This window comes from Salmo salar, chromosome 21, assembly GCF_965601325.2.
Source record: "Salmo salar chromosome 21, fSalSal1, whole genome shotgun sequence".
Lineage (NCBI taxonomy): Eukaryota > Metazoa > Chordata > Actinopteri > Salmoniformes > Salmonidae > Salmo > Salmo salar.
The window spans coordinates 33,626,902-33,645,602 of NC_138311.1; the positions used below are offsets into that span (position 1 = coordinate 33,626,902).

The window sequence follows — 18,701 nt, forward strand, 5'->3', positions numbered from 1 at the left end:
GTATCTTGTGTGGCCACCAGCTGCATTAAGTACGGCAGTGCATCTCCTCATAGACTGCACCAGATTTGCCAGTTCTTGCTGTGAGATGTTACCCCACTCTTCCACCAAGGCACCTGCAAGTTTCCGGACATTTCTAGGGGGAATGGCCCTCACCCTCCGATCCAACAGGTCCCAGACATGCTCAATGGGATTGAGATCTGGGCTCTTTGCTGGCCATGGCAGAACACTGACATTCCTGTCTTGCAGGAAATCACGCACAGAACGAGCAGTATGGCTGGTGGCATTGTCATGCTGGAGGGTCATGTCAGGATGATCCTGCAGGAAGGGTACCATATGAGAGAGGAGGATGTCTTCCCTGTAACGCAAAGCGTTGAGATTGCCTGCAATGACAACAAGCTCAGTCCGATGATGACACACCGCCCCCAGACCATGACGGACCCTCCACCTCCAAATCGATCCCGCTCCAGAGTACAGTCCTCGGTTTAATGCTCATTCCTTTGATGATAAATGCGAATCCGACCATCACCCCTGGTGAGACAAAACCGTGACTCGTCAGTGAACAGCACTTTTTGCCAGTCCTGTCTGGTCCAGCGACGGTGGGTTTGTGCCCATAGGCAACGTTGTTGCCGGTGATGTCTGGTGAGGACCTGCCTTACAACATGCCTACAAGCCCTCAGTCCAGCCTCTCTCAGCCTACTGCGGACAGTCTGAGCACTGATGGAGGGAATTGTGCATTCCTGGTGTAACTCGGGCAGTACTTGTTGTTTCATCCTGTACCTGTCCCGCAGGTGTGATGTTTGGATGTACCGATCCTGTGCAGATGTTGTTACATGTGGTCTGCCACTGTGTGGACTATCAGCTGTCCGTCCTGTCTCTCTGTAGCGCTGTCTTTGGCGTCTCACAGTACGGACATTGCAATTTATTGCCCTGGCCACATCTGCAGTCCTCATGCCTCCTTGCAGCATGCCTAAGGCACGTTCACGCAGATGAATAGGGACCCTGGGCATCTGTCTTTTGGTGTTTTTCAGTCAGTAGAAAGGCTTCTTTACTGTCCTACATTTTCATAACTGTGACCTTAATTGCCTACCGTCTGTAAGCTGTTAGTGTCTTAACGACTGTTCCACAGGTGCATGTTCATTAATTGTTTATGGTTCATTGAACAAGCATGGGAAACAGTGTTTAAACCCTTTACAATGAAGATCTGTGAAGTTATTTGGATTTTTACGAATTAGGGTCCTGAAAAAGGGACGTTTCTTTTTTTGCTGAGTTTATTACCTCAATTACCTCAACACCGGTGCCCCCACACATCAACTCTGTACCGGTACCCACTGTGTATATAGCCCTGCTATTGTTATATTACTGCTGCTCTTTAAATATTTGTTTTGGGTATTTTCTTAACTGCATTGTTGCTTAAGGGCTTTTAAGTAAGCATTTCACTGTTGTATTCGGCACGTGACAAATAAAATGTGATGTGATCTGTGAATAACTGGATGAAATGGTGGCCTTACTATGTAGTAGCCCTTACTATGTAGTAGCCTATTTTGTACATTTAGTATTGGATCTTAGTGCAGTCAAAAACTTGATTGTCCTGGTTTCTGTATATATATTTCCACACTGGGGTTGAAATAATACTGTTAAAATGATATGCTCTGGCTCTAGTGTGCCTGTAACTCTGTCTCTGTTTGGTATTAATCCCTACACCTTGCTGGAAGGATTGACCATTCTTCAATAGCAGCCTCTTCCCTCTTTCCCTCCCTGTACGCCACCTTTCCTCTCTCCCTCCTTTCCTACCAGGTAGGGTGTGTAAAAGAGGGCACGCATAAATCACCCCAGCTCAGCCTATACACAGCGATGTCAGATTTCTTGTGTGTGGAATGTGAGAGGTGGGTTCACTTGAGGTGTGAATGGAATCTATGTATGAGAAGTGTTATGGCTGCATGTAGGGGTAATGTGTGTTTTTGAGGTGCAGTTGAAGTCTGACGTTTACATACACCTTAGCCAAATGCATTTAAACTCAGTTTTCACAATTCCTGACATTTAATCCCAGTAAAAATTGCCTGTTTTAGGTCAGTTAGGATCACCACTTTATTTTAAGATTGTGAAATGTCAGAATAATAGTAGAGAGAAAGATTTATTTCAGCTTTTATTTATTTCATCACATTCCCAGTGGGTCAGACGTTTACATACACTCAATTAGTATTTGGTAGCATTGCCTTTAAATTGTTTAGCTTGTGTCAAACGTTTCGGGTAGCTTTCCACAAACTTCCCACAATAAGTTGGGTGAATTTTGGCCCATTCCTCCTGACAGAGCTGGTGTAACTGAGGTTTGAAGGCCTCCTTGCTCGTACAAGCCTTTTCAGTTCTGCCCACAAATGTTCTATGGGATTGAGGTCAGGGCTTTGTGATGGCCACTTCAATACATTGACTTTGTTGTCCTTAAGCCAATTTGCCACAGCTTTGGAAGTATGCTTGGGGTCATTGTCCATTTGGAAGACACATTTGCGACCAAGCTTTAACTTCCTGACTGATGTCTTGAGATGTTGCTTCAATATATCGACATCATTTTCCTGCCTCATGATGCCATCTATTTTGTGAAGTGCACCAGTCCCTCCTACAGCAAAGCACCCCCACAACATGATGCTGCCACCCCTGTGCTTCACGGTTGGGATGGTGTTCTTCGGCTTGCAAGACTCCTGCTTTTTCCTCCAAACATAACGATGGTCATTATGGCCAAACAGTTCTATTTCTGTTTTATCAGACCAGAGGACATTTCTCCAAAAAGTATGATCTTTGTCCCCAACCGTAGTCTGGCTTTTTTATGGCGGTTTTGGAGCAGTGGCTTCTTCTTTGCTGAGCGGCCTTTCAGGTTAGGTCGATATAGGACTTGTTTTCTGTGGATATAGATACTTTTGTACCTGTTTTTTCCAGCATCTTCACAAGGTCCTTTGCTGTTGTTCTGGGATTGATTTGCACTTTTCGCACCAAAGTACGTTCATCTCTAGGAGACAGAACACGTCTCCTTCCTGAGCGGTATGACGGCTGCGTGGTCCCATGGTGTTTATACTTGCGTACTATTGTTTGTACAGAAGAACGTGGTACCTTCAGGCGTTTGGAAATAGCTCCCAGGGATGAACCAGACTTGTGGAGGTCAATTTTTTTTTCTGAGGTCTTGGCTGATGTCTTTTGATTTTCCCATAATGTCAGGCAAAGAGGCACGGAGTTTGAGGCCTTGAAATACATCCACAGGTACACCTCCATTTGACTCAAATGATGTAAATTAGCCTATCAGAACTTTCTAAAGCCATGACATCTTTTTCTGGAATTTTCCAAGATGTTTAAAGGCACAGTCAACTTAATGTTTGTAAACTTCTGACCCACTGGAATTGTGATACAGTGAATTATATTTGAAATAATCTGTCTGTAAAACAATTGTTCTAAAAATTACTTAATTATTCTTCCCCCCAGTATTGTTAAGATGGCAACACTCAAGCCTTGAAGGCCTTGTCTGCTGCACATATGTAGGCCAGCCAGAATGCTCATCCACATCATTGTCGTTTTATAATTTGGTTTCCATTCAAATGAATATAGAAACAGTTGTATGGTTCACTCAATCATTTTCTCAGCCAAAACTTTTAGCAAACGAACAGAAGCTTTTTCTTTGACTAACTCCAGGCTATTTTACTGACAGTTACTGTAGATGGATTACCACAAATGTCATATTTAAAGACAACCGTTAGGCCTTTACTGTAACTTCTGTGACGAGCAATGCGGGTCCATGTGTATTCTGTACATCCTAGTACTGAAGTTATATAACAAGAAAAAGTATATTTATTTTACTTGCATTCAGTGGCCAGTTTGAGGTACACCCATCTGGTACCAGGTCGAACCCACCTTTGCCTCCAACACAGCCTGAATTCTTTGAGGCATGGAAATGTTACTCAATTGGTTTCCAGGGACCTAACGTGTGCCAGGAAAACATTCCCCATACCACTGCCTCCAGCCTGTACCATTGACACCAGGCAGGGTGGGGCCATGGAATCATACAGCTTACGTCGAGTCCTGACGCAACAAGAACCGGGATTCGTCGGACCAGGCAATGTTTTTCAACTCCTCAATTGTCCAGTGTTGGTGATCATGTGCCCACTGGAGCAGCTTTTTCTTGTTTTTAGCTGATAGGAGTTGAACCCAGTGTGGTCGTCTGCCGCAATAGCCCATTCATGACAAAGACTGACGAGTTGTGTGTTTCCTGAGATGCCATTCTGCACACTACTGTTGTACTGTGCCGTTATTTGCCTGTTTGTGGCTTGCACGATTCTTGCCATTCTCCTTCGACCTCTCATCAACGAGCTGTTTTTGCCTACAGGACTGCCGCTGACAGGATGTTTTTTGTTTGTAAATCCTAAACACTGTTGTGCGTGAAAAGCCCAGGAGACCGGTCGTTTGCGAGAGATGCTGGATTCGGCCCGCCTGGCACCAACAATCATACAACGCTCAAAGTTGCTTAGGTCACTCGTTTTGCCCATTCTAACGTTCAATCGAACAATAACTGAATGCCTCAATGCCTGTCGGTCTACTTTATATAGCAAGCCATGTCCACCTGACTCACTGTCTGTAGGAGAGAACCATTTTCGTGAACGGGGTGGTGTACCTAATAAACTATATATATTTCTATATATAGTTTGGTGTAGTTAACCTGTTGGGGATAGGGGGCAGTATTTGCACGTCCGGATAAAAAACGTACCCGATTTAATCTGGTTACTACTCCTGCCCATTAACTAGAATATGCATATTGCAATTGTTTGATTTGGATAGAAAACACCCTAAAGTTTCTAAAACTGTTTGAATGGTGTCTGTGAGTATAACAGAACTCATTTGGCAGGCCAAAACCTGAGAAGATTCCAAACAGGAAGCGCTCTCTCTGACTATCTTGGCCTTCTTGATCATCTCTAACCAAAACAGGGGATCTCTGGCATAACGTGACATTTTCTAACACTCCCATAGGCTCTCAGAAGGCGCCAGAACGATGAATGGTGGCTTTGCAGGCCATGGCTGAAAAACATTAGTGCATTTGGATAGTGGTCGATCTGAGGACAATGAGACTGGAGGCGCGTGCACGAGCCGACACCATGTTTACTTTCTCTCTCTTTGAACGAAAACAACGACTCCCGGTCGGAATATTATCGCTTTTTTACGAGAAAAATAGCATAAAAATTGATTTTAAACAGCGTTTGACATGCTTCGAAGTACGCTAATGGAATATTTTGAATTTTTTTGTCACGAAACGCATCGGGCGCGTCACCCTTCTTTACCCTTCGGATAGTGTCTTGAACGCACGAACAAAACGCCGCTATTTGGATATAACTATGGATTATTTGGAACCAAACCAACATTTGTTATTGAAGTAGAAGTCCTGGGAGTGCATTCTGACGAAGAACAGCAAAGGTAATCAAACTTTTCTAATAGTAAATCGGAGTTTGGTGATTACCACACTTGGTGGGTGTCAAAATAGCTAGCCTGTGATGGCCGGGCTATCTACTCAGAATATTGCAAAATGTGCTTTCACCGAAAAGCTATTTTAAAATCGGACATAGCGAGTGCATAAAGGAGTTCTGTATCTATAATTCTTAAAATAATTTATGTTTTTTGTGAACGTTTATCGTGAGTAATTTAGTAAATTCACCGGAAGTGTTCGGTGGGAATGCTAGTCACATGCTAGTCACATGCTAATGTAAAAAGCTGGTTTTTGATATAAATATGAACTTGACTGAACAAAACATGCATGTATTGTATAACATAATGTCCTAGGATTGTCATCTGATGAAGATCATCAAAGGTTAGTGCTGCATTTAGCTGTGGTTTGGGTTTATGTGACATTATATGCTAGCTTGAAAAATGGGTGTCTGATTATTTCTGGCTGGGTACTCTGCTGACATAATCTAATGTTTTGCTTGCGTTGTAAAGCCTTTTTTAAATTGGACTGTGTGGTTAGATTAACGAGAGTCTTGTCTTTAAAATGGTGTAAAATAGTCATATGTTTGAGAAATTGAAGTAATAGCATTTCTAAGGTATTTGAATATCGCGCCACGGGATTACACTGGCTGTTGAGTTGCAAGCGTCCCACTGGCCCAGAGAGGTTAAGAATCCACTGTATCAGCAGCAATGAACAGATATTATCCTATAATGGCTGATGTGTGATGAGCTTTCTCTGTCGTAAAATTAACCTGTTGCCCCAGGTTAAGTAAACCCGTTCCGCTAGCAGAACCCCTCGCCAACAGCCAGTGAAATAGCAGGGCGCCAAATTCAAAACAACAAAAATCTCATAATTCTAATTTCTCAAACATAGAAGTATTATACACCATTTTAAAGATAAACTTCTCGTTAATCCAACCACAGTGTCCGATTTCAAAACGGCTTTACGTCGAAAGCATACCATTAGATTGTTAGGACAGCGCCTAGACAAGAAAAACCACACAGCCATTTTCCAAGCAAGGAGAGACGTCACAAAAACCAGAAATACAGTTAAAATGAATCACTAACCTTTGACGATCTTCTTCAGATGACACTCCCAGAACTCAATGTTACACAATACATGTATGTTTTGTTCGATAAAGTTCATATTTATATCCAAAAAAAAAACATTTTACATTGGCGCGTAATGTTCAGAGATGTTTTGCCTCCAAAACATCCGGTGAATGAGCACATCAATTTACAGAAATACACATCATAAACTTTGATTAAAGATATGAGTGTTTTGCATAGGATTAAAGATAAACTTCTCCTTAATGCAACCGCTTTGTCAGATTTCAAAACAGCTTTACGGTGAAAGCACATTTTTCAATATTCTGAGTACAGCGCTCAGCCATCAAGCAAGCTATACAGTTACCCGCCAAGTTGTGGAGTCAACAAAAGTCATAAACAGCGTTATAAATCTTCACTTACCTTTGCTGATTTTCGGCAGAATGCACTCAAGACTCCCAGTTCCACAATAAATGTTCGATAAAGTTCATCTTTATGTCCAAATACCTCCTTTTTGTTAGCGCATTTAGTTCACCAATCGAAATTCACAAGACACGCGCAAGTCCAGACGAAAAGTCAAAAAAGTCTATTACAGTTCGTAGAAACATGTCAAACGATGTATAGAATCAATCTTTAGGATGTTTTTATCATAAATCTTCAATAATATTCCAACCAGACAATTCCTTTGTCTTTAGAAATGAAAAGGAACGCAGCTCACGGCCGTGCGCGTGACTTAGCTCATGGCATTCTGCCAGACACCTGGTTCAAACAGCTCTTATTCTCTCCCCCTTCACAGTAGAAGCCTGAAACGACGTTCTAAAAACTGTTGACATCTAGTGGAAGCCTTAGGATGTGCAATATGACCCCACAGACACTGTATATTGGATAGGCAATCACTTGAAAAACTACAAACCTCAGATTTCCCACTTCCTGGTTGGATTTTTCTCAGGTTTTCGCCTGCAATATGAGTTCTGTTATACTCACAGACATCATTCAAACAGTTTTAGAAACGTCAGTGTTTTCTATCCAAATCTACTAATAATATGCATATATTAGCTTCTGGGCTTGAGTAACAGGCAGTTTACTCTGGGCACGCTTTTCATCCGAACATGAAAATACTGCCCCCTATCCCAATGAAGTTAAGCAATAAGGCACAAGAGGCAATGCTGTATCATCAATACAATCACAGGTAAATGACGTTATTCAGCCCAATGTGATAGCCTTATTGCTTTTATAGAACTGTTACCAACATATTGAAGAACAATGAATTGCATATTTTCATTAAAATGTTATTTTGATAAGTAAATTAGCTAATAACATTTAATTCTTTCACCAGAAGATATAGTACAGACACAAAAATCTGCTCGTTAGTTCTTTTGGTCATGTTGCTAATTAGCGACCCAGTCGCTAATTATTTTTGCATTGTTGCTGTGCAAAAGGACTGGTCGCCCGTTCTAAACAAAATGGTATGCAGGCTAGATATCGTTCTTGTCACTTGCTTGCTAGCCAGCCAAATTCCGCTAACTCAGTCACGTCAAAAATTGAACCTGGGATGTCGGTATACTTATACTCTAGCTACATTTCCGTTTGATTGTTTTTTTTCTGTTGGCATTTATTCGGGTATGTCCCATAATAATGACGATGTGTGATTTCGATTGACTCAGAAAAAGTTGTCTGGCACCGTTCACTCCATGTATGATACTACAGACATCTAAATTCAAAAGTGAAACATTGTTTCTGAGGTCGGACAGGCAGATAAGCGAGGCTTATATTAACCTCCGCTGTACCAAACTAAATGCTAGGCAGGAAGTAAGGGGAAATAATGTGCGAGTTGTGATAATTACAAGAGATGATTGGGACAGCAACATTAACATGATATTCTTATGGAGGCGCAGTGATAATTTTCAGATGGAACTGTTAGCAGGCATAGGTGTGTCTGTGATGGCCAATACACCAAGGCTTGAAACACTGCTTGTCCAATCAGCATCCAGGATCCAAACAACCAGTTTTATTATGGATACCATGACATCACCCAGTTGCTTGCTACACTGAGGTGTGTTTCTTTGCCCCATACAATAAAAAGTGCTTGGAGCATCTGAACAAGTGCTATTTAAAACCAACCCCTTAATTGAGTTAATGGACATCTCTTACTTCAGACTGAAAATATCTAAAGGCTAGCTATAGCTTGGGGTCAGGGAGAAGCCACAGGCACTAACCTATAACATAGTTTCTGAGTCTGTAAATACGAGGAAGTGAGCAGAGGAACAAAAATTTGATTTAAAACGGCAAAACGTTCTCTCAGCTCCGTTTTGTAGAATTGCATGAAATGTTTTAAAATTACAACATTTTCTCTCAGCTGTATGGCAAAATGTGTACAATTGCAGGTAATTTGCTTAAAAACAGATTTTTATTTATTTATCTCAGCTCCTTGGAGAAATGTTCTGTAAAATTCAGCCACCCCCTGCCACCTAAGCCCCTTTTTGTTCCAGAAAAAAATCCCTAATTTATCGAATGATGTGATTGACGATTAGGTGACCACTTTGGATCAACTTTGCTAGTTCTGGAATACAGAAAATAAGTATACAGGCTCAGGGTGCTCAATGAGATGTTTGGAAAACACTGGTTCAGTTTCTAAGTTTTTCTAGCATTGTCTTTTCCAGAACATTTATAAAATTATCCACTATCCATCTTGCCAGTCAAGTCACTTACCCACTTCTTAGTGTTTTGCTCACAGTCAATAGGTCTTTTGTGAGGCTACATTGTTTTTGTTTGGAGACTGACGCACGGCATCTCTTCTCCTAATTTCTGAAGCACTAAAAAATGTAGCACATGCGTCTCTGGCTTGTCTCAGTAATTTGAGGCATGATGGATGGAGGGCTTCCCTCACGTGATTGGGTTAGTGTCTGACTCATCTATAGTTAGTCTGGCAATCCTGTGTCCCAGGCACACATACACAACTTGTGCTGGAAGAGATCTGAATGAATCTGTTTACTTGTTGTTATTGGGTATTTTCTTAATTGGTTGGAGTAAACCCTGTGTGGACTGTCACTGGAGTGTCATCCTTTTCATACATTTTAACTCTGCATTGTTGGGAAAGGGCTCATGAGTAACCATTTCACAGTAAAGTCTACACCTGTTCTATTCAGCTCGTGACAAAATTTGATTTGATCCTTGTCTTGTGTGGGACTCTTGTTCTCATAGTAACCGCCAGGGGGTGGTATGTTAACATTGAAGTCTTTTTTTTGTTTTTGCACCTGCAAGGGTCTTGAAAGGTTATTTTCTACTATATGTGAATGACTTCTTAGTTTTTGTTTATAATATCTACTTTCATCGGGTTTACAGTCATTTTGGTTGTTGTAAATGCACAAAATACATCCGTTTATTGTCACCTTTCTCGTGTTGTGGTTGCCAGTAATTCATGGTATTCAGCCAATTGTTGGTAGCCAAATTCTCGACAAGTAAACATCCCTTTGTGTCTTGGAGGGACTGTTGTGTTCCTCCTCATCTCATCCGGTTTTTCCCAGTTTCGGCGGGTGAGGGCGCATCTCTGAATAATTTATGATAATGTGTCGGCTGAGCCGCAGGTAGGGGCGTTCCTACATAGATTATGCTAATATCAGTATCCCTCCACCAATGGGGTGATTCGGAGTCCTGTTTTTCTTAGATAAATTATGCAAATGTCCCAGGCTGCAGATTTTCTGCCGAGCTGAGATGAGCTGACCTTGGATATTCTTTGTGGTGCAGCAGTAGATGTACAGGCTCCCCGGGATAGGATGATTTTCTGACGGGACACAAAGTGCCTAATACCTCCTCTCCGAACCACGGAAGTAGAGAATGTGATACACGATAATCGTCGAGTTTTCCGTTGGTTAAAGCTTAGTTTATCTGTAATATAGCATGAATACTCCGTGCTATACAACAGTGGCGATGGATCTCGGTGTTTGCCAGCTAAGGAATTTTTCTATTTCGTTTTTATCTTCGTTGCTGAGCGCGGATAGTTCGCCTGTCAGGCTCAACAATAGGTAAATATAGCAGTGACTTGCTGCAAGGAGGATGCCTAGTGTGGGCAGTTTATAGTCTGTATGCTGAAAGAAACCCTCGTTTATACTCGGAGTCAATCTATTATAGAGAACTTTATCATTGAAATACAAGTATAGCCTAATGATTCTTTTTATTTGGTTCAGTAAGAGAGAAAATGTGACTTGTCGTCATGATGCCTTACTGGGTTGGCTTCGCTTACTGTTGGCTCGGGAGATGCTGTACCTTAACTGTACACATCACCCATGGTTCATTTTTACATGGATGACAATGAAATAACATATTCGGATTATTTGGAAGGAATATTGTCTACGGTCATTTCAGTACACCCTGAACACTTTGCTCTAGAATGGTCTTTAGCGGAAGTGGTCACCTGTATAAGGATAATTATACTGTATTCCACTGTGTATTGAAATGGCTGGTATTAGATCTGCAACATCGACAGTATGCCTATCTTTTAATCATTCATTCTTACCGATGCAGTGTGTTAAGACTTTTTTCTTTTCATTCTTCCAGTTCGTCAGGAGCCAGTGTGGTGGCCATAGACAACAAAATCGAACAGGCTATGGTAAGTTGATATATTAACTCACCTTTCTTGTCTGCTATCTATACTACATCTATAGTACATATGCATATATAACGTAGTTCGAAGAATGATCAGTTCAGAAGAAAACGTTGCATCAGTCAGCTTAATGAATGGATTACATAACCACGTAACCGACCAGAACTGGGAAGTCACGCAAAATACAGACCTATTGCTGATTCTCTTTGCAATATGCCTACTACTGCAGTTGAAACATCATGTCGCTCTTGATTTCCTCGTTTCTTTGTAACCATTTTTTGGGGCGCTGTTACATAGATGATGGCTCGTGAATACCTTGATGCTCTGGCAACTATGTAGCAGCATATGGTGTTATGTGCCTTGACGTCAGTTTAATACGTCGTTTGCCAAAGTGTATCTATGGGGGCATTAACGTTAGCCAGGTATCATCATTGAAAGTCGTATCAGTATGACATGGACTTTTACCATACAGTTTACCATGGTGGCACAATCGCTTTATTTTAATTTTTGTAATCTGTAGTAAGGATTCAGTTCTGTAAAACATTCCGTTTCGATTTCTACCTGAAGCTACCATTTATTTGAATAAACTCGTTGACACAGGGAGATGAGCGTGCGTGCAGACTTTTATTTTCAGTTCCTCATGGTTGTGATGTTTTATTGTCCCTGGATCCCTGCCTGCTGAGGACGCTCTCTCTCTCTCCCACGCCATCCCGTGCTTGGCTTGCCGTTGTTGCTAGGCAAACATAGTCTTTGACCCCTGGGTATAAATATCGCGGGCTCCGATTTGCTAAAGCCTATATGTGGGCCGGCCATTTTGTGTGTTTGGTGACGTTGCGTCCTGGCTTCAGAGGAAGGGGAGGGTTAGACCCTAGGATTATTTGTTTTATAATCTACAGAATCTTTCTTTTGATTTTCACCACATGTTCAACAGATTGTGTTAAACATCAGACTCACTTCTTATATTAAAACAGACCACAGAAGCTACTGACAATATTACATAGTAATTCCCATAGAAAGGGCAGTAGTAATGCTATGCTTACTCTTGATATGATAAAAATGTATGATATATGTTTAAGGTCATTTGAAAAACAGAACACAAACTTAAAATTGTTTTTTGTTTGTAATTATGGTCACATTATGCATTTCATGTATGGGTGGCCCCAGGAATCAAACCTACAATCCTGGTGTTTTAAAGTACCATTCCCTACCAACTGAGCCGTACAGGGTCATTTCAGAAGTATTTTTTTGTATGTGTAATTATTGCCATGTTAAACTCTGTTCTCTGTTCCTCTCTGTGCCTTTAGGACCTGGTGAAGAGCCACCTGATGTATGCAGTGAGGGAGGAAGTGGAGGTTCTGAAGGAGCAGATCAAGGAGCTGATTGAGAGGAACTCTCAGCTTGAGCAGGAGAACAGCCTTCTAAAGACCCTGGCCAGCCCAGAGCAGATGGCTCAGTTCCAGGCCCAGACCCAGGCGGGCTCCCCTCCCACCTCCACACAGCCACCGGCCCAGACCCAGGCACCAGCCCTACCCCCAACCCAACTGCAGCCAACCTCACACAACTCTGGACCCTCAGCATAGCATCACCGCCTACCCCGGGAGAGGGGTGGATGAAGCAACCTATCAACCAACCAGGGTCTGACTGACTGTCCTCAGACATATTCTGTTCTAACACTGCAGAACAACCAGGCCTTCACTGCAGGAGGCTACGCTGTTAAGACAAGAATTTGCACATATTTAACTCTGGGAGCGGCGGCGGGTGGTGTTGTCGTTTCAAGGCGCTTTATAACACAATATCAAAGACAATCTACCTAGGAGAGGAGAAAAGGAGGCTGTTATAGGAGAATGAACATTGCTCAAAAATACATGGAAGAAAAACTTAACAAACAAAAAAGTGAACATGACTCAAAGAATCACTGTGCCTGTATCAATGGATTTCAGGTGATGTCGACTTCAGTGGTAACAATGATGGAGGGAGATAGTGATGGGAGTCACCATGCTTCGCTGAATCCTAATAATGTAAATAAATGCAGCTGTTCTCTTTTTTTCTGTGCGATACAGAGAGGGACAGACGGAGAATAGAGCCCCTCTCATTGTGACAACTTCAATAATCTGTGAGGATTTATCATCGTGTAATAGTCCCCATCTGGCATGGGGCGAGAGGAGAGGAGGTCTAGAGGGAGAACACAACACTTCCATTGACGTCATCATTTTAACTGTGAGGTTGAAGGGTGTAGTAGCCTACATTTGCTTATTAAAGGAGGGATGATGATAATGAGGGTTTTTCCCTGTATTTAAGTTTAAGCCCCTCAGCCCTGCACCCTGTTATCTTGGTGGATTCTCTATTCATGTAATGAAGCTGAGGGGTTGAGATGTTAGGCTAAGCTGCATTTTCAAAGATGAGTTGATGGCCTTTCTACATGATGTATATCTCTGTATATTTAGTGTAAGTACTGTGTAATATAGTGATATAAGGAGAGAAGACCAGATGCTATGTAGGTGAAGTACAAATGAAGAGGGAGCTAGTAATGGGCTGGCCTGAAGATTTGTGCAGTCTCTTTTATAATGCTGTAATTCAGGAGTATGGCGAGCTGTGGAGGTTATTTAACAGACAGATGACTGTATCCACTATTCATATCCTGGGTTACAACATTAACGGTTACTGTAAACCATTGTTCACTTGAAATTATTTGAAGTATTGCACCCCTCGTGAATTTTTATTTCATTTGTTTTCATTTTTTGACAGTGAAGTACTTCCTGATCAACTCTTTAACTTAACAAACACCGTACTCTGAATATCATAAAGAAAAACAAATCGATTTTTTGCATTCTATGTATAAGTTGTAAGCTCATGTTCTGTGCATGTTTCCTCAAACCAGATGAGGTATTGTAAACATACATAACACAATTACACTTGCACTTCACAACTTTCAATAAAAATGTTAAAGGAATCAAAATCCACTTGTTCATGTCTCTCCTTGCGATTCATGCTTCTATAGTTAAATAGATAACCTTAATTTACATATGTACTTTAAATAATTTACCTTATTTAATCTGTAGGATATTTTTTGTCAAAGTCTGTCTCGTGAGATTTGCGAGAGGATAGAAAATAAATTGTCACGAAATGAAAGGCGGCGTAACAGTTTTTTGTGAGTTTATTTTATTCCTGCCCACAGCTTGCAGCACCCAAGTAATCAATTAGGAGCGCAGCCGATGGTAATGCCCATGGTCAATTTGGTTGGACATTCGATATCCCTATGGGGCTAGCTGGGAACCAGCAGTAAATTACACAATTACATGGGACAATATTTTAAAAGGTCAATATCTCCAAATTTCAATGACTTAAAAACATCAAACCAACTATAAATTGTAGAAATTCTTATCCAAATATTGAAAGTGTTCAGTGAAACAACTTAAAGATGTGCAACATGAAAATAATGTCCCATTTTACATTGTGTAATGTATTGGCCAATGAATTGGCGGTCCCTAACTATCCCTAGAGAGGGGCTACCCAAAGTCCAGGGTTGGATATTTTTGCTGGTAATGGATAACACTTACTATTTTTTTGTAATCCATTACATGTAAAGGTTTACAAACTAAACAGGAACTTTAATCCGTTACCAGCAAAAATATTGTAATCAGATTCCAGATACTTTTGAATACCTAGATGAGTACTGAGAGGATTACTTTTAAATTCAGAAAGGATGTTTGCGAGTCTGACCACAAGTCAAGACACTACTATGATGACACCAAATGTGTCTGATCAATTGCGGGAAAAGAGAAAGAAAAGGCTTTTGTCGGCTACAGTCCAAGCTATGTCTTCCAATCGTGTGACTGCTGTCAGCATCCAAAGATTATGCAGTGGTGTAGTCTACTGCGATACGGATATACAGCTGAAGTCGGAAGTTTACATACACCTTAGCCAAATACATTTAAACTGTTTTTCACAATTCCTGACATTTAATCCCAGTAAAAATGTCCTGTTTTAGGTCAGTTAGGATCACCACTTTATTGTAAGAATGTGAAATGTCAGAATAATAGTGTAGGGAATGATTTATTTCAGCTTTTATTTATTTCATCACATTCACAGTGGGTCAGAAGTTTACAAACACTCAATTAGTATTTGGTAGCACTGCCTTTAAATTGTTTAACTTGGGTCGAACGTTTCGGGTAGCCATCCACAAGCTTCCCACAATAAGGTGGGAGAATTTTGGCCCATTCCTCCTGACAGAGCTGGTGTAACTGAGTCAGGCTTGTAGACCTTGCTCGCACACGCTTTTTCAGTTCTGCCCACAAATTTTCTATGGGATTGAGGTCAGGGCTTTGTGATGGCCACTCCAGTACCTTGACTTTGTTGTCCTTAAGCCATTTTGCCACAACTTTGGAAGTATGCTTGAGGTCATTGTCCATTTGGAAGACCCATTTGCGACCAAGCTTTAACTTCCTGACTGAGGTCTTGAGATGTTGCTTCAATATATCCACATCATTTTCTTGCCTCATGATACCATCTATTTTGTGAAGTGCACCAGTCCCTCCTGCAGCAAAGCACCCCCCACAACATGATGCTGCCACCCCCGTGCTTCACGGTTGGGATTGTGTTCTTCGGCTTGCAAGCATCTACCTTTTTCCTCCAAACATAACGATGGCCAAACAGTTATATTTTTGTTTCATCAGACCAGAGGACATTTCTCCAAAAAGTACGATCTTTGTCCCCATGTGCAGTTGCAAAACGTAGTCTGGCTTTTTTATGGCGGTTTTGGAGCAGTGGCTTCTTCCTTGCTGAGCGGCCTTTCAGGTTATGTCGATATAGGACTCGTTTTACTGTGGATATAGATACTTTTGTACCTGTTTCCTCCAGCATCTTCACAAGGTCCTTTGCTGTTGTTTTGGGATTGATTTGCACTTTTTGCACCAAAGTTCGTTCATCTCTAGGAGACAGAATGTGTCTCCTTCCTGGGCGGTATGACGGCTGCATGGTCCCATGGTGTTTATACTTGCGTACTGTTGTTTGTACAGATGAACTTGGTACCTTCAGGCATTTAGAAATTGCTCCCAAGGATGAACCAGACCTGTGGAGGTCTACAATTATTTTTCTGAGGTCTTGGCTTATTCATTTTGATTTTGAAGGTATGAAGGTAGGCCTTGAAGTACATCCACAGGTACACCTCCAATTGACTCAAATCAGGAGCTTCTAAAGCCAAGTGAAATAATCTGTCTGTAAACAATTGTTGGAAAAATTACTTGTGTCATGCACAAAGTAGATGCCGAAACTATAGTTTGTTAACAAGAAATCAGTGTAGTGGTTGAAAAAACAGTTTTAATGACTCCAACCTAAGTGTATGTAAACTTCCGACTTCAACTGTAACTACATAGCGCATGGATGTGAATCACACTGCTGCTCTCTCATTTAACTATTTGCGCCTTAGGGATTGTGGTTGTTGTGGATGGCTGTTCACAAATCTAAATGTGTATTTGAACCCAATAATGGTTGAATTCAAGAAGTTTAAGCTGCCTATCAATCATTGTTTTTGAAACCAGTGCACAGCCAGTGAAAAATGCGCTCTTGCAACAGCCGCATAGTGCGGATCCCAGCCAATGGAATAAAAGTGGGGCTTTTATTGCTCAATCTAATTCATGCTGATAAAATAAATGAATCCATAGGCCTAATGGACACATACTCAAACTTGCACACTTTTTACAGACTTAAAGGGGCAATCTGCAGTTGCTACATCCATTTTTGGACTTATCAATTATATATATATATCCATTGACTCTTGAAGAATATAACTTATAAACGCCTCGTGCTTAGTTGAACTGTCACACTCCATCAGAACCCAAAATATAAGCTTGTTTTTCTCCAATGTTTGTAAACATTTTAAATGTAAACACTGTATAGCATAACATGGTTAAAACAATCATTTTGATATCATGGATGGTCAGTCTTTGCATCCATAGCTCTGTCTATTAATCTGAGAGTGGTTACATTTCTCCAGGGCCGTGCCTCAGAGGCGGGACACCCATTTTGTTATTGATCCATCTGGATTTGCCCTTTAGATAGCTGCATATTATCAAGATATCAAAGTGTCACCAACAAAAAGGTAAACAATAGGCCTATAGCAAATGCAGCATATGGCATTCATTTTTCACATGTAAAATCATTATTTCACATATAACATTTCAGTAGTGCTCAGCGCATGCCATTCCATGAGCGCAGCATTTATTTTTCAATTCGAAGCAATGAGCCCAATCAGTCCTCTATGACAACAAAATCATAAACAGAGTAGGGCTGGCTAATAAGTCCTTCGTTTTGGGGTTATGCTCAGGTAAAATAATTTGGCTAATCTATGCTTCCATATTCCAAATCCTATTCTTGAAGATCTTTGGTTTTTATTGTAAAGATATCGTTTAATTGTTATGTTATATGTAGTAGAAAGCGATGGGTTTAAAAAGTAACCTACCCAACCCTGCCAAAGTCAAACCAATTTTTCCAAGGTCTCACACCAGCCTGGTTGAAGCTAATTGGCGAAATGATTTGATTAACTATTCCCAGCTGCGAACACACATCAAACCACACCCCGAAACCAACTCATGTTTGAATTCAGTCATGGCCGCTAGCATGAACCAAATCTAAAATGAGGCCAAATCAGGAAGTCACCCTTTAACCATTATGGAGGGGGAATGTAAAACTGGCCTTAGATCAGTGTCTGGACTAGAGCAACATCATCCTACTGTACACTGAAGAAATAATATATGAAACAGACTGCTGCACTGCCTGTATACTGCGAGCTATTGGTTGAGCTCTTCCTTGCTTCCTGCTTTTCACCAAGGTCGGCCTTAGGTAGCAGCTGCATAGATTACATGGTCCACAAATCACCCCAACTTCCGAACAACTGGGAATGAAAAGCGCCTTGCTCAGGCTGATGATTCGTGTGAACAAACAGCGATTATATAACTCCACACCTCACTGAACAGCATTCCATTCAAATGAAGATCTGCCACCTGCCTTGAAGTAGGATGGTTTGGGGAGACCAATTGTGTAAAGTACTTAAGTAAAAATACTTTAAAGTACTACTTAAGTAGTTTTTGGGGGTATCTGTACTTTACTATTTATATTTTTCACAACTTTTAATTTTAATTCACTACATTCCTAAAGAAAATAATGTCACTACATTCCTAAAGAAAATAATGTACTTTTTACTCCATACATTTTCCCTGACATCCAAAAGTACTAGTTACATTTTTAATGCTTATCAGGACAGGAAAATGGTCCAATTCACACAATTATCAAGAGGACATCCCTGGTCATCCCTACTGCCTCTGATCTGGCGGACTCACTAAACACAAACGCTTCCTTTGTAAATTATGTGAGTGTTGGCGTGTGCCCCAGGCTATCCGTAATTTATCATTTAAAAAAGGAATATAAGGAATTTTAAATGATGTATACTTTTACTTTTGATACTTAAGTATATTTTAGCAATGACATAAACTTAAGTATCAAATGTAAATGTAATTGCTAAAATATACTTCATTATCAAAAGTTAATTTGAAACCAAATACTTCAAAACTATATTTTACTGGGTGACTCA

General features: G+C 40.9%; 1 protein-coding gene across 3 annotated transcripts in view; it reads left to right on the top strand.

Moving 5' to 3' along the window:
• Positions 1–14,072, top strand: part of LOC106582217 (TSC22 domain family protein 1) — an 83,519-nt gene extending 69,447 nt beyond the window's left edge. For 2 of the 3 annotated variants that reach the window (XM_014165072.3, XM_045704686.2), the window contains exons 2-3: positions 11,071–11,122; positions 12,421–14,072. In XM_014165072.3, the coding sequence (XP_014020547.3) occupies positions 11,071–11,122; positions 12,421–12,696 (328 nt within the window). In that variant the 3' untranslated portion in view covers positions 12,697–14,072. Of the gene's footprint in view, positions 1–10,225; positions 10,539–11,070; positions 11,123–12,420 lie in introns of those variants that run through there. The other variant, XM_045704685.2, reaches the window with a different exon arrangement.
• The last annotated feature ends 4,629 nt before the right edge of the window (positions 14,073–18,701 follow it).